Genomic DNA, 14,250 nt, shown 5'->3' on the forward strand with positions numbered 1-14,250 from the left:
ATAAAGTTCATCTCCTCTCTCTCCAACCTCTCCCCTCAACCCCTGGGCTAAATAGCTAGAAATAGAAGTTTGCTTACTTTATACCATAGAGGACGTTATGGTATAAAGATAGTTAATTGTTTCACATAATGAGAACGCTGGAACAAGGTTTGGGTTTAGTTGTTTTAATAGGAGAAATAAAATCTTGCAAATTAACCTTAATTGTGGTTCCAAAAAGTGTTTCAGGGAATTCCCTGGCGGTCCAGTGGTTAGGACACTGTGCTTCCACTGCAGGATGCATGGCTTGGATCCCTGGCCAGGGGAACTATGATCCTGCATGCAGCGTGGCCAAAAAAAAAAAAAAAAGTGTTTTATAGTCTGATTGGATACCTGCTGGAGAAAGTCACATTGATGGAAGATTTTATCTTACAGAGTTTTAAGGAGTAGAGATAATGTATCTATATAAAACACCTAGCTTTATGTTCTTGGTCAGTGGTAGCTCTTACAGAGAGGCTTTTCTTAAGTGAACAGCAAAAAGACAAAGTTGAGAAATAGCATCACCTAAGACAAGTGGGAAGTTAGTTAAACATTGGTATCAGGGTTCTTTGGTTACAAGCAACAGAAAACAGGCTAATTTAAACTAAAAAATTTATTAGAAGAATATGGAGTAGCTAACAAAATAAGGAAAACCAACTCTGAGGGAACAGGAATTACACAGTCCTACTGGATGTTTCTAGCAAGAATTAGCAAAGGGTCATACAGGCATCGCTGTTGCAATGAACGAGCTTCAACAAATTTCTGTCACTGTACTTATGATTCAGATCCCTATTGACTGACCTTGGTTCAGATTTCATCTCCACTCGCTGTTTCACTCTTAGCCAGAAGAGTGCAAGACACCTTAATAGTCCTTTGAGAATATTGCAAAAGTAAACTGATGTTGTTATGTGAGAAAAAAGGCAGTCAAAAATAACAATGTCAGTTATTACAGCCAATAAATAATAAACACTTCATCACAAATCCCACTCCCAGGTTTATGGTGTAATAAGCAAGACACAGAAATTGATTGCACTTATGTTAAAAGGTGTGAAGAGCCATCAGATAGGTTAATATGGTGAGTTTAGAGGAAGAGACAATAAGAGCTGGGAGAAATGAGGCCGTTCAAACTAGCTTAAACAGAAGCTATATTGGCCTTTGTAACCAAGGGGAAGATCGTTTCTAACCTCACGTTTTATCTCAGCTTCTTTCTGCCAGTTGCTTTCTAATACAGCGATGTAACCTGGTATCTCCTGCATCTTATATCAGGACCAGATGTCCACTGAGAAAGTTTTGTGGATTAGGTGGACCTCAAAAGATGAGTACATTTGGAGAAAGTCACAGTCATGGTGACAGGGTTTTCCAGGCTAAGGGAGCAGCGTGGATTGTATTTGAGGAGGAAATTGTTTGCTTTAAATATAGAGAGGAAAATAGACCAATAATACATAGTCTATACTGTTGACCATAATATAGAGGCTCTTAAATGCTAGTTTTAGTACTTTGCTTGTGGACATTCATTCATTTATTCCTGAATAATTTACTTATTCATTTATTACTGAATACATGCTGTGCGCCAAGCATTATGCTAGGTGCTGGGTAGACAGTAGTAATAAAAACAGACTTGGTATCTGCCCTCATGGAATTTACAGTCTAGTTGGGGAGAGAAATAATAAACAAGTAAAGAGACTAATATATAATTTACAAATGGAATAAGAGGGCTATGATGGGGGTGGCAGTGGGGCCTGGAAGAGAAGAACCTTTTAGACTGGGTAATCAGGCAGTGCCTTTATGAGATTACAATTAAAGTGAGACCTAAATTATAAGCCAGCCAGGCCTGTGTGGAGTTGGGGAAAACGAATATTAGGTAGGAGGAGCGGTAGTTGTGAAGGCCCTAGGATGGGAAAGAGCTTGGCCTATTTGAGAGCTGCAAAAGCTAACAAGAGGTGAAATGAAGAGGAAATGAGGAGTGACTGAAAAGGATAAAATGATATTAAGAGAGGTAGACAGGAGCCTAACCACTCATAGGCCATGGGGAGGAAACTGGATTTTAGTCAAAGTATAATGGGAGGTCATTGAAGGATTTATACACCGGAGTCATGACCAGGTTTATATTTTTAAGATGACCCCGTAATGGTTATGTGGTTACATTTACTTTGTGAAAATTCATCAAGCTTTATATTTTTGGTGTGCACTTTTTGGAATGTTTGTTTATACGTCAAAAAAAAGTGAAACAAAAATCTGGCTGCTGTATGAATAATGGTTGGGAGGAGAGTTGAGGTTTCTAGTAGTTGAGGCAAGAGGCGATGGTGGCTTGGAATAATGAGGTGAATAGAAGGGATTGGATGAATTTGAAATATATTTTGAAGGTAGGATTGACAACTTGGAGATGGAATGAATGTGGCAGTTAAGAGAGAGAGAAATCAAGAATGACCCCCAGATTTCTGGCTAGTAATTTCTGGCAGTGTAATTTGTTCAAATAACTGCCATCATAGCAAATATTTACACAGTCCATACTATGTGCAGGCATAGTTCTAAGTGCTTTATGTACACTAATTCATTTCATCCTTGTAATAATATTATGATTGGATATTAGTATTTCTCCCATTTTGTAGATGAGAAAACTAAAGAGCAAAGAAATGGGGAAAACTGGGAGAAGGATAGGTTCTGTACCAATTAGGAAATGAGGAGCTGTTGAAAGTTTTTGAACCAGGGAGAGGTATGAATCAAAGATTTTTCTGGTGGCATCTCTTTACAAAATCCACCTCTGTCTTCTGTGAGTTGTACTTGGAACCACAGTTTTTAAACACCCCCCCCCCCCAATACTCTTATGATTTGCTTAATTTGGGTGGGCCATATGTGCAGACTTAACGATCAGTGCGGTTAGCAATTTGGTGATGAAGTTTGGGGACTAGGTCAAGGTTAGAGATAGATATTTTGGAGTCATATGGGTAGGAAAATGATTGAACCCATGGTATTGCTAAAGGGTTAGTGTAAAGAAAATGTATGAATATAGAACTTAAAATGCTTGCTACTTTCTCCCTCAGACACCATCCTATATCTCTTCTCTTTCAGCCATACTTTCTTATGGAGTTATCTGTTTTCATTTCCTTACCTCCCATTTATCTTCACACTTCTTCAGCATGGCTTTTGCCTTCATTATCTCTGCTGATGGTCTCAGCAATGACATCGAAGACCTTAGTGCTGCTAAATCCTTGGACACTTTTCGGCCCTTCCTCCTTTTCTCTCTAGCAACTGTTGTTGTTGACCACTCACTCATACATTTATCCATTCAACAAATTTTGGGGAGGGGGCGGCTAGGCCTCAGAGATATAGTATATAGTTCCTATACTTTCATAGAACTCTAAAAACGTCCTAAATGATTATGACCACCTGCTTTTCCTTCTACCTCTCTACTTCTCAGTCCCCTTTGCACTTTGGTTTCCCAACTTCTGCCTCAGGCTCTCATTCTTCACATTCCTCTTCTTCTTTTTTTGGTTAAAGACTTTATTATTACTTAGAGCAGTTTTAAGTGGGAAGTTTTCGTTTTGAGGGGAAGGTACAGAGATATCTAGGTCTTGGTTTCTGAAAGGAACTTACTTTTGTGTAAGCACGCCTGTTACATGCTGGGCGCCTTACCTACTTTAAGCTTCACAAGCTGGAGAGAGTTATATCACTGGATTTATTTCACAAGTAAGACTAAGGTTGAGGAGACGTTAAGTAACTTTCCTAATCACATTCAGGACAGGGATTCGATCTCAGATGGATTCAAACTCAGATCTGAGGCCATGTCAACCTCTTTTCCTTGCACCACTCTCCTCCAGTCCCACTGCCCTTGCATGGTCTTGGGCTGGATCACCATCGTCCACATTCCTGAACTGGCCAGGGAAATTAGCTGGGTTTTTTTTTTTTTTTAAGAAAACAGGATGTTTCACTATCCCTATGTGTAAGTTTTTAGAGAACTCCTGTGCGAGGAAACAAATCCAGGGAATGTCAGCTTGTTTAATAGATCCGTTCCGATAGTCAGTGAACTTCCTAGGAGGCCCGGACCTCAGGTCGCTTCCCGACGGCGCAAAATATTTCCGTTTCCAAGGCGACCGAGAGGACCGGCTTTCTGGTTCTCCCGCGCGCCTGGATGACGTCACACGGCGAGGCTGTCTGACGTCCGAGTTTCCTGTCCACCATGTTTGTCCCTGGCAAAGTGGGTTTTGCGCAGTGGCTTAGACCTGGAGAAGGAGTCGTGGCGTGCAGGAAACCATTACAGCACCGCTCGGGCCGTGCTCTCTGGCTGCTGCTGCCACCCCTACCCTTGCCTCCGGTGAGTTCAGGGTGGCTAACTTTGGGGTGTGTCCCTCTTTTGGGGAAGGGGGCCAGGCTTGGTAGGAGACGGGCGGAGGAGAGCAATCTTAGGAGCGTGACCATTGAAGATGGAGTGAGCCGTCAGGTGTGACCGTTGTGAGGAAGAGGGTTGGAGAAAGGGACTCCACCGCTGGAGTGGGGTGAGGGAATCCGCGGGGTGGCAACTGGGAGTTGGGGGGCACTGGGGAAAAGATATGTTCGAAGTGGGGGATTAGGAGGGCCAGAGGCCAGGGGTGTAGCCGGTAGAGACTGGAGGCCGAGGGGAGAACCTTCTTCCCGGTTTGGCGTCGTTAACTGAGAGGCTGGGACGTGTCCAGGTACCAGAAGGGGAAAGGAGTTCCCCCAGAGTTTTGCTTATAGATGGGCAGACCTCACCCGTCTTCTGTAATTTGAGGTTGAGACACCTCTCCTCCCTCACCTCGTAATGGAGGAACATATCCCTAGAATCTTGACCACCTGGGGAAAGAAGAGGAATTCCTGACATTGGAGAAAGGGAAAAACCTCCAGAATTGACCCGATGTGAGAGAGGGGGAAGCAGGTGGGAGTAAATCTTAGCCCGGAGTTTTTTTTTTCTGGTCTTAGAAGGAGCGGTCTGGTTTGAGAAAGACTGTAGATTAAGACAGAGGTAAAGAAACTGGAACTTCCTGTTATTCCATATTCTTTGAATCCAAAGAATTGATTCATGCTCTTTGTTTTCAGAGCACTGAAAACAGTGCCCATTTGCGGGGCAGACTTTTTTTCAACTCACCTGGCTGCTTCATTATGAAGCAGTGTGAATAAAGTGTGAATGCTTCATTAAACTTTGACTTTTAAGAAGTGTTTTTTAAATGCCAAACACTGTTATAATCATGTGGTTTAAAAGAGAAAGTAAAGAAAACTCAGTAAGTTTAGAAAAGGAAGAATGACAAAGGAAGTGGTCTCAGTGAGGAACAATTTAAATTATTAATCACCTCCCTGGTATAATTCTGTTGCTTAGCCTCAGGGTACACTTACAGAGTCATAATAGAAAGCAGCAGATGAAGGAGATGCAGCTGTACAAGAAAACGTGTAACACATTCCAATGATGACTAAGCGTGGTGGTAAGATGAGAACTGTTTGCAGGTATCTTAGTAGTTTTAAACTCCCAAAGAAGCAGAAAGTATAGTGTGTTCTGCAAATAGCCTCACTGAAAATTGGGTGGTAAAGGTAATACAAAGCTAACATTCTGTGACTTAAGAGACTCAAGAAAGCCCAGTTCTCCCATCTTTTCTTTTTCTTCTTTGACACACCCGTATTTTAAAATATTACGAACCAAGCTGAACAGGGAACGAATCAGGCAGGACGCATTTTCCTTTCTTCCTTCTTTTCTCTCCTTCCAGGCGTAAGTTTTCCAGAGTTTATTTCAGTTAAGAATTGGATGTAAAACTTTTGAGCTTTTTTCTTACCGGATAATATTAACAAATTATTTTGTGGCCATTTTTAAATGGAAATTGCAGGTGTGTCTGTTGTAATGAGTTGTCTGCTGTCATTTCTTAGGCAATAAATGATACCTGAAGATGCCATTGTCTTTGCATTATTGAAATATCTGATTAGCACCTCTCACCCTTGTAATGAAAGATTGCTGAAATGACCTTTCTGCTTTATAATTTGGTCAACTGTTCACTTTTTCCCTACTATCACCAACTGTGTAAAGTCCTACTTTATGCGAAGAGGGGATTTAGTGGCCTCGCCAACTCTAATTTAGCTGCCATTTCCCAGAGAGCCATTTGAAATTAAGACCCTCTTAATTTTCTTCTGGCCTTATTCTCTTTACGGGCACCGGAAGGAGGGAGGAATAGTTGAGAAGGGACTTTTACAAGCTATATTTAGTAGAAACTAGGTTATGTTAAATCTAGATGTATAATCCTGTACAGGGAGACCTTTTCTGAAATGCAGTAACATCATACTCTGGGCTAGGAAAGTTAGAGTGATTGTGCTTTTGACTGTGGCAGCATTATTATTATTTTTTTTTAACAATGTCCTGAGGTCATACCTCAGGTCCTCAGAACAGCCGGTGACTTCTCTAGTTTGATCTGGTAAAAAGGTAGTGTGAATTCCAGCTCCATGATGGCTTGGCTTTGCCCTGGGACTCTCCTGAGGAATAAATTCCCCCCCAGCTCCCAGAAGGAACTTGATTTTTGAGGCTCTTCAGCAAATACTTGACTTATTCTTTGAACTCTATCTTGGCTGCTTTTTCTTTGGCTTCTAAAGCAGACAACAGTTTTTTGTTGTTGTTGTTGTTGTTTTGCGGTACACGGACCTCTCACTGCTGTGGCCTCTCCCGTTGCGGAGCACAGGCTCCGGATGCGCAGGCTCAGTGGCCATGGCTCACGGGCCCAGCCGCTCCGTGGCATGTGGGATCCTCCCGGACCGGGGCACGAACCCGTGTCCCCTGCATCGACAGGTGGACTCTCAACCACTGCGCCGCCAGGGAAGCCCCAGACAACAGTTTTCACCATCCTGTGTTTTAGAGAATCTGACCATATTCATCTCTGGTGTGTGATTAAGAGTGTCTCATTAAAAAACAACAACAACAAAAACAAAGAAACAGTGTCTCATTTAAAGATATATACAGGGACTTCCCTGGTGGTGCAGTGGTTAAGAATCTGCCTGCCGATGCAGGGGACATGGGGTTTGATCCCTGGTCTGGGAAGATTCCACATGCCACGGAGAAACTAAGCCCGTGCGCCACAACTACTGACCCCACGCGTTGCAGCTGTTGAAGCCCACCCGCTCTGGGACCCATGTGCTGCAACTGCTGAGCCTGCATCCTGCAACTAATGAAGTCCGCGCACAGCAACGCAGAGTAGCCCCTGCTCGCCACAACTGGAGAAAGCCCACGTGCAGCAACGAAGACTCAACGCAGCCAAAAAATGCATACATATGCAATTTTTTGAGGTGAAATTCACATAACATAAAATTAACCATTTTAGAGTGAGCAGTTTGGTGGCATTTGGTACATTCACAGTGTTGTGCAACCCCGACTCTTCTCATTTGTCTTTGTTTAGGCTGGTTTATTTTTATTTTGGGGGAGTTTCTGTTGGCTTAAGTCAGGAACTGACATGACAAAATGTTGCTCTGCCAATATGTGTAAGGGATATTTCATTACTGTTGTGTAGGACAGTGCGAGATAAGAGAGTGGTGTGTTTCTCCTTTCTCTTGAAAAGCAGGGGTTCCTAATTTAGGGTCTAAGATCATGTACTTGATTCTCTCCTCTTCCCTGAAATTTTGTGGGCTGGTACATTATTCTCTAGTTAAGAACTTAGTGCTCACAATGTAATAGGACAGAAATCTATTCCTCGATGATGAAATTTGTTAGGGGAAGTAATGAAATGTGTGGGTCACTAATAAAGGTACGATTTAAGACGAGGTTAATTTAATGTTTAACAGATTGTGCTGAACTTTTCTGTTAAAAATTTAATATATGTGAATGTGTATGAGAGCTTTAGAAAACAGAACGATTTGGGGGCCCTTTTTCAAAGAAACAGAAATTCCAAGCAGCTTTTGTCTTTAAATGTTAAGCAAGTTTTAACTTTTGATGATCCCAAAGGATTAGAGTGGTGTAACAACATCCTGGATAGACCATAATGGCCTTGAGCTGTGGCCCTCCTGTCGGGCTCTAGTACTGTAATCATTTCTGTATACTGGTTTTCCTCTTTGTATATATAAGTTCTTAGGTGATAACTTCACATTTATTCCAGGTCTTTTCTTTATTAATTAATTAATTAATTTATGGCTTTGTTGGGTCTTCGCTGTTGTGCGTGGGCTTTCTCTAGTTGCGGTGTGTGTGGGCTTCTCATCGCAGGGGCTTCTCTTGTTGCAGAGCACGGGCTCTAGGCTTGTGGGCTTCAGTAGTTGTGGCATGTGGGCTCAGTAGTTGTGGCTCACAGGCTCAGTAGTTGTGGCACACGGGCTTAATTGCTCTGTGGCATGTGGAATCTTCCTGGACCAGGGCTCAAACCTACATCCCCTGCATTGGCAGGCGGATCCTTAACCACTGCACCACCAGGGAAGTCCCTATTCCAGGTCTTTTATGTGAAGGACTCCTTTCTTCAGTTTGCCTACTTCACATTTAGTTTACACTGTGAATGGATTAAGTGATTAAATGGATTAAAAGATTATAATTCTTTGAATTTTAGCTAGAAAAGACATTATGAAAATACTACATAAGACAAGCCTCTGTTACAGGCTCACTTTGTTATAACAAATAGTGTCAAATCAGAAATTTCTGTATTCTGCAATGATTTGTGTGCGTTCTAGCTCACTTCTTTTAACAAGGTAAATTCAGTGAAATTCTTGTACAACCTAAAAGCACTATTGTATAAGGATCAGTACTATAAACATTAAGTAGCTCCTTGGAAAGATAACAGATGAGTCTAATTTCCCTTAAATAGTCCAAGTAGTACATTTTAGAGAACAAATTTGAGCCAACCTTTTTGCATTATTTTATGATTTTCTGGCTTTTTTCCTTAATAGCATTGATTTGTTGAGTGCTTAGGTCTTTTTTCTCAGATCCATAATTACCATTGTTTGTGGAGGTTTTATCGCTCAAGTTTGCCAAATATATTATCACTCAAGTTTGCCAAATATATTATCACTCATGTGGTTTTGACCAGAAAATAATGAGTAGGTGCCAGGGCATCTGTCCAAAATTTGGTGATAAGTATTATTAATGATGGTGGTCAGTAAGAAGATAATCATTTTTTTTTAAATTTATTTATTTGGTTGTGTCTGGTCTTAGTTGTGGCAGGCGGGCTCCTTAGTTGAGGCTCGCTGGCTCCTTAGTTGTGTCATGCGAACTCTTAGTTGCGGCACGCATGTGGGATCTGGTCGTACCAGGGATCGAACCTGGGCCCCCTGCTTTGGGAGCGCAGAGTCTTAACCACTGTGCCACCAGGGAAATCCCAGAAGATACTCATTTTTGAGTGCAGCAGGAATATTATTAAAAGAAAGTTTTAATGTATTTAAAGAAGTCAAGTACATTGGACAAAATCTTAGGGTTTCTCAAATCAGAAAACATTGTCTCATTATTTGGGGAGAAATGTGATCAGTCCATGCTGTTTTCGTTTTACCAATGGAGCCTTATGTCAACTGGATTAATTCTGGAAATTGGAACAGAAAACTTAAATTGAAGCTGGGATCCATGTTCTTTTAAGTTTTAACACCAGTTCTGATCCTCTTTAGCACTCAGTGTGACTGAACAAATATCTCAGTTTTTTGCATTGTTTTTAACTGTAAACTGATATTTTTTATTTGGGGGAATACTTGGGGGAATTGTAGGTTGTTGGAAATATGAAAACCATAATTTAAAAAAAAAATCCATGCATAACACCTCTCTAGATGTTTGCCTCTCTAGGTGTTTGTCGTGAAAGAGTATTGTCCTACTAATCTAGGCTTTTCTCTTTTTTCTGAAAGAAATTCCTTTTATTGACAGTTGCATGTAATGGTGAAGAGGTTGATAAAATTTTTTTCTCTTTCAGTTTTACTCTGTTTCAGAATATGTGTCTTAGAGTGACTCCATCTTGAGGCAGGGAAGTAAATCAGATTTGCTTTAACGGAAAGTAATGGGGAGATCTTTTGAAACAAACTTTTCCTTATTTTAAATATTGGAGTGACTAACTGAAGACGTATTTGTAAAAAGATGTAGCTTTAGGTCTTGGAGGCTCTGAGGAGATAATTGTGGATAAAATCATAAAACTATGATAGGTTCAGATTATCACTCTATTCCATTAGGCCTTTGGATTTTGTTCCAATTAGCTTTTGAGGCAAGGATTGCATTCTTAATTATCCTTGCATCCCTTTGGATCACGAGTGATGGTGGTAAGGATGAAGATACTTTCTGAAAGCAGAACTTCTTGTATATAAATGATCTTAAAATTAGTTGAATGCCTTACTGGACATAAATAACTTGGTTAAAGGAATTCTCTTCTCTTGCTGTAGGTGCACATTAAAGATCCACAACCATGACTGCCTCCAAATACGTCACAATCAATAAAAAAGGTAAGTGTGAGAACCTGATCACAGCCTTTTTTGAAGATTCTTCAAAAGTTGTGGTGTAAGATTGTTCCAAGTAGAATGCTCCTGACCTCTTCAGACATGTATGTCTTGGACCATCTCACTGGGGATATCCTACAGAAAAGTGTATTGAGTAAATTATTAAAGTATGGGTTTTTAAAGATACGGCTGTGGTGCACATCATTTTGACTTGAAGGTTTTAGTGAAAGGAAGAGATCCAAGATTGATCCATTGAAGATTGATAGATCTGAGGAGGGTAAAAGGAAGAAGCACATTTATTTTCTCTTTTTTAAAAAAATGGAGTGTAATTGGTTTACAATGTTGTGTTCATTTCTGGTGCACAGCAAAGTGATTCAGGTGTGTGTGTGTGTGTGTATGTATGTGTGTGTGTGTGTGTGTGTATGTATACATATATTCTTTTTCAGATTCTTTCCCATCATAGGTTATTACAAGATATTGAATATAGTTCCCTGTGCTATACAGTAGGACCTTGTCATTTATTTAATACATACTAGTTTGTATCTGCTAATCCCAAGGTCCTGATTTATCCCTTCCTCCCCTCCTGTTTGGTAACCATAAGTTTATTTTCTGTGTCTGTGAGTGTTTCTGTTTTGTAAATAAGTCCATTTGTATCTTTTTTTAGATTCCACGTATAAGTGATACCATATATTTGTCTTTCTTTGTCTGACTTACTTCACTTAGTATGGTAATTTCTGGGTCCATCCATGTTCCTGAAAATGGCAGTATTTCATTCTTTTTTATGGCTGAATAATACTCCATAGTATATATAAACCATATCTTCTTTATCCATTCATCTGTGGATGGATGGACACTTAGGTTGCTTCCATGTCCTGACTATTGTAAATAGTGCTGCCGTGAACGTTGGGGTGCATGTATCTTTTCGAATTAGAATTTTCTCTGGATATATACCCAAGAGTGGGTTTGTTGGATCATATGGTAACTCTAGTTTTTTAAGGAACCTCCATAGTGTTTTCCATAGTGGTTGCACCAAATTCTTTTAATTTTTTACTTGGAAATAAACATTTTATTACAAGGCGTACTACTAAAGCAATACAGCAATAAAAAGTAAAACTGAAAGTTCCCTCCCTCCCTATTCCTGTTCCTGATGGGAACTCGGTATGTATCCTCAGTCTTTTCTATGCATGTATCAATACATATGATTTTTAAAATTTTTAACAAAAAATGATTATGCAGAACAATGCATGGAAATTTGATATTTTCTTATCCTTCCACAGATGATGATTTCATATCATCATTTCTGAATTATGGCTGCCAAAAGGCACAATCTCAGTGTAATCATGAGGGAACACCTATGACAGCTGAGGGTGTTCTAGAAAATGACTGGCCTGTACTTTTTTAAAATGTCATTATCATGAAAGACAGGCTGACCAGCTGTTTCAGATTAAAGGAGACTAAAGAGACATGACAGTAAGTGTAGTGCATGATCCTGCATTGAATCTTGGCCCAAGGAGGATGGGGGTAAAATTACTATAAAAGACTTTATCAAGATCTTTGAATAAGGTTTATAGATTAGATAATGACAGTATATCACTGTTAAACTTCCTGATTTTCATTATTGTATTATAGCTATGTAACATAATTCCTTGTTCTTAGAAGTTATACACTGACATATTTAGAGCTAAAGAGACATGATGTCTACAGTTTACTTCTTCAATGAATCAGAAAAAAATGTATAAATATATAAAAAGTATGATAAAGCAAATGTGGCATAATGTTAGCAGATGGGGAATTTTGCAACTTTTCTTTAAGATTAAAATGATTTCAAAAGGAAAAGAAAATGGGAGGGCACACATAGTGGCCTGGAGCACCAGAAAATTTTCTAGAAAGCACAAGCATATTTCTGTCGTTTGGAGTTATTTAAGGGTAAACTTCTATTATAATACAGAAAACACCATAGAGAGTTGCTTAATTACATTAGCTACTAGTCCCTGGCTTTCAGCCTTGCCTGCACATTGGAATTGCCCAGTGAAGTAAAAGACAATAGGTGATGTCCAGTCCTACCCCTGCAGATATCCTGATTTCTTTGGTGTGGCATATGGCCTAGACGTGGGTTTTTTTTAAAAAGCTCCCCAGAATTTTCTGATGTGTAGCCGAGATTGAGAACTGTTGCTAGCTGCTAGCAATGCTTGGTAGATTTGATTCAGGGGAAAAGGAGGGGGGAAAGATAAGAATTTAATAAAGCTGTAGTATGTATGAGATACCTTGCCTCCGTGCTCCTCCTTTGCTCCACCCAACTTCTTGCTGTTTTTACTGCTTATAGCGTACAAAAGCATTTAGCCCCTTGTCATTCATTTTCAGCTTTTTTTCTTATTCTCTTATCATTCTGAAATGTATTTATTTCTTCTGTTAACATTTTGTGTGCTTTGATGACCAAGATGTTTCTATAATAACACAAAAAGATGTAATTTTAAAACTCACCTGATTTTTCAAACCTTCACTTATAATGGGTCCTGGTAACCTTTTTTTAATTCAGGGATTTTTATAAAGGTTTGAGACTTACAGATGAATCATGGCTGGGTAAATACCACATTTTAAAAAATGGATAGACTGTGTTCCTTTTACTTCTTGTAACACCCACCAGAACTGCCACTGGCGCATATTCTTTAAATTTATGCTGTTGGAGTTGGAATAATTTCAGTTATATCCTGTTTTGATCTTCAGCTCCTGCTGCTATTCACAATTCAGATTTTCTGAAACCGCGCTGCTTGTCCTTTACTGTTTTCAGAAGTAAATGATGGGAACCCTAAGAGCTGGATTTGGCAGCAGAGGACTTGGAGAAGAGGAGAGTGACTCTTTAAAGGGCCCAGCTTTTCTGTCTGTGCTATTTTTGCAGCTGTCAAATAAAAGGGTGATTTTTGTAACAGTTTGTTTGCTTTGTTAGCGATGGATTTTGATGTAACAGGCTTTTTTAGTGCTCAACTTCTGTGCTTCTTGCCAGTTCATCCTTCCCATTTAGAGGCTTCAGCAGATCACCTAGTTTGCTGCCCCCACTATTTCTGTACTGGTGAACGAGGTTAAAGTGAACATCAAGAACAGTCATAAAGGTGGAAGAAAATGAGGCAATTCTGTGGATTGAAAGTTGACATGACAATAGTTAACTTCTTTTTCGTGGTCTTATAGTATATTTTCTTCTTTCTTTTAAAACCAGTTGAGGGTGGTTAACCTTTTTTCTTATTTCAGCTCCAGCTTTCTGAAGATAGGTGAGCCTGGGCCTTAAAATAGTGGTGACAGTCCTGGCATTTCACAGTGCAGGGCCTGAGCAGTCAGTCATTTAAGATTATATCTTTAGAAATGACTCTGGTTTGTACCATTCTTGAAGCTTCAGGATTATTATTTCTGTTCTTAGATTGATTGAACAGGATAGGGCCTTAAAGCCCATTATCATCTTAAAGTACTAATTAGAGCAGTGATTCTCAACCCTGATTATACATTAGAATCACTTGAGGAAACTTTAAAAAATGTGAACGTAGGAGTTCTACTCCTTGACATCCTGATTTATTTGGTCCAGAGTGGAGCCTGAGCATTGGCATTTCTAGATACTTCCCGGGTAATAGTGTGTAGCCAACATTGAGAAACACTGGATTAAAGAGTCGGGAGAAACAGTTCTAAGGCCAGCTCTGTCACTCGCTCACTTAGTGACCTTTGAGCCTCAGTTGTTTGTGGAGTTGAGAGTAGGTAAATGAGGAGTCTCTTCTGGTTTGAAAACATTGATTTGTGAACCTGTTTCCTGCCTGCATTTATTTTTTTCCCAGGACTTTGAAATTCTGACAGGAGATCATCCCTCAGATGCCGTTCTCTCCCCATCGT

The 14,250-nt window shown here is 39.9% G+C and overlaps 1 protein-coding gene across 1 annotated transcript in view; it reads left to right on the forward strand.

The window, feature by feature from the left end:
• Positions 1–14,250, forward strand: part of LOC309976210 (AP-2 complex subunit beta-like) — a 45,067-nt gene that overhangs the window by 503 nt on the left and 30,314 nt on the right. Inside the window, 1 exon segment of the mRNA XM_082861773.1 lies at positions 10,327–10,386. Within this exon segment, the coding sequence (XP_082717899.1) occupies positions 10,350–10,386 (37 nt within the window). The 5' untranslated portion in view covers positions 10,327–10,349.

This window comes from Leucopleurus acutus (genome assembly GCF_964270905.1).
Source record: "Leucopleurus acutus genome assembly, chromosome: 19".
NCBI classification, from domain to species: domain Eukaryota; kingdom Metazoa; phylum Chordata; class Mammalia; order Artiodactyla; family Delphinidae; genus Leucopleurus; species Leucopleurus acutus.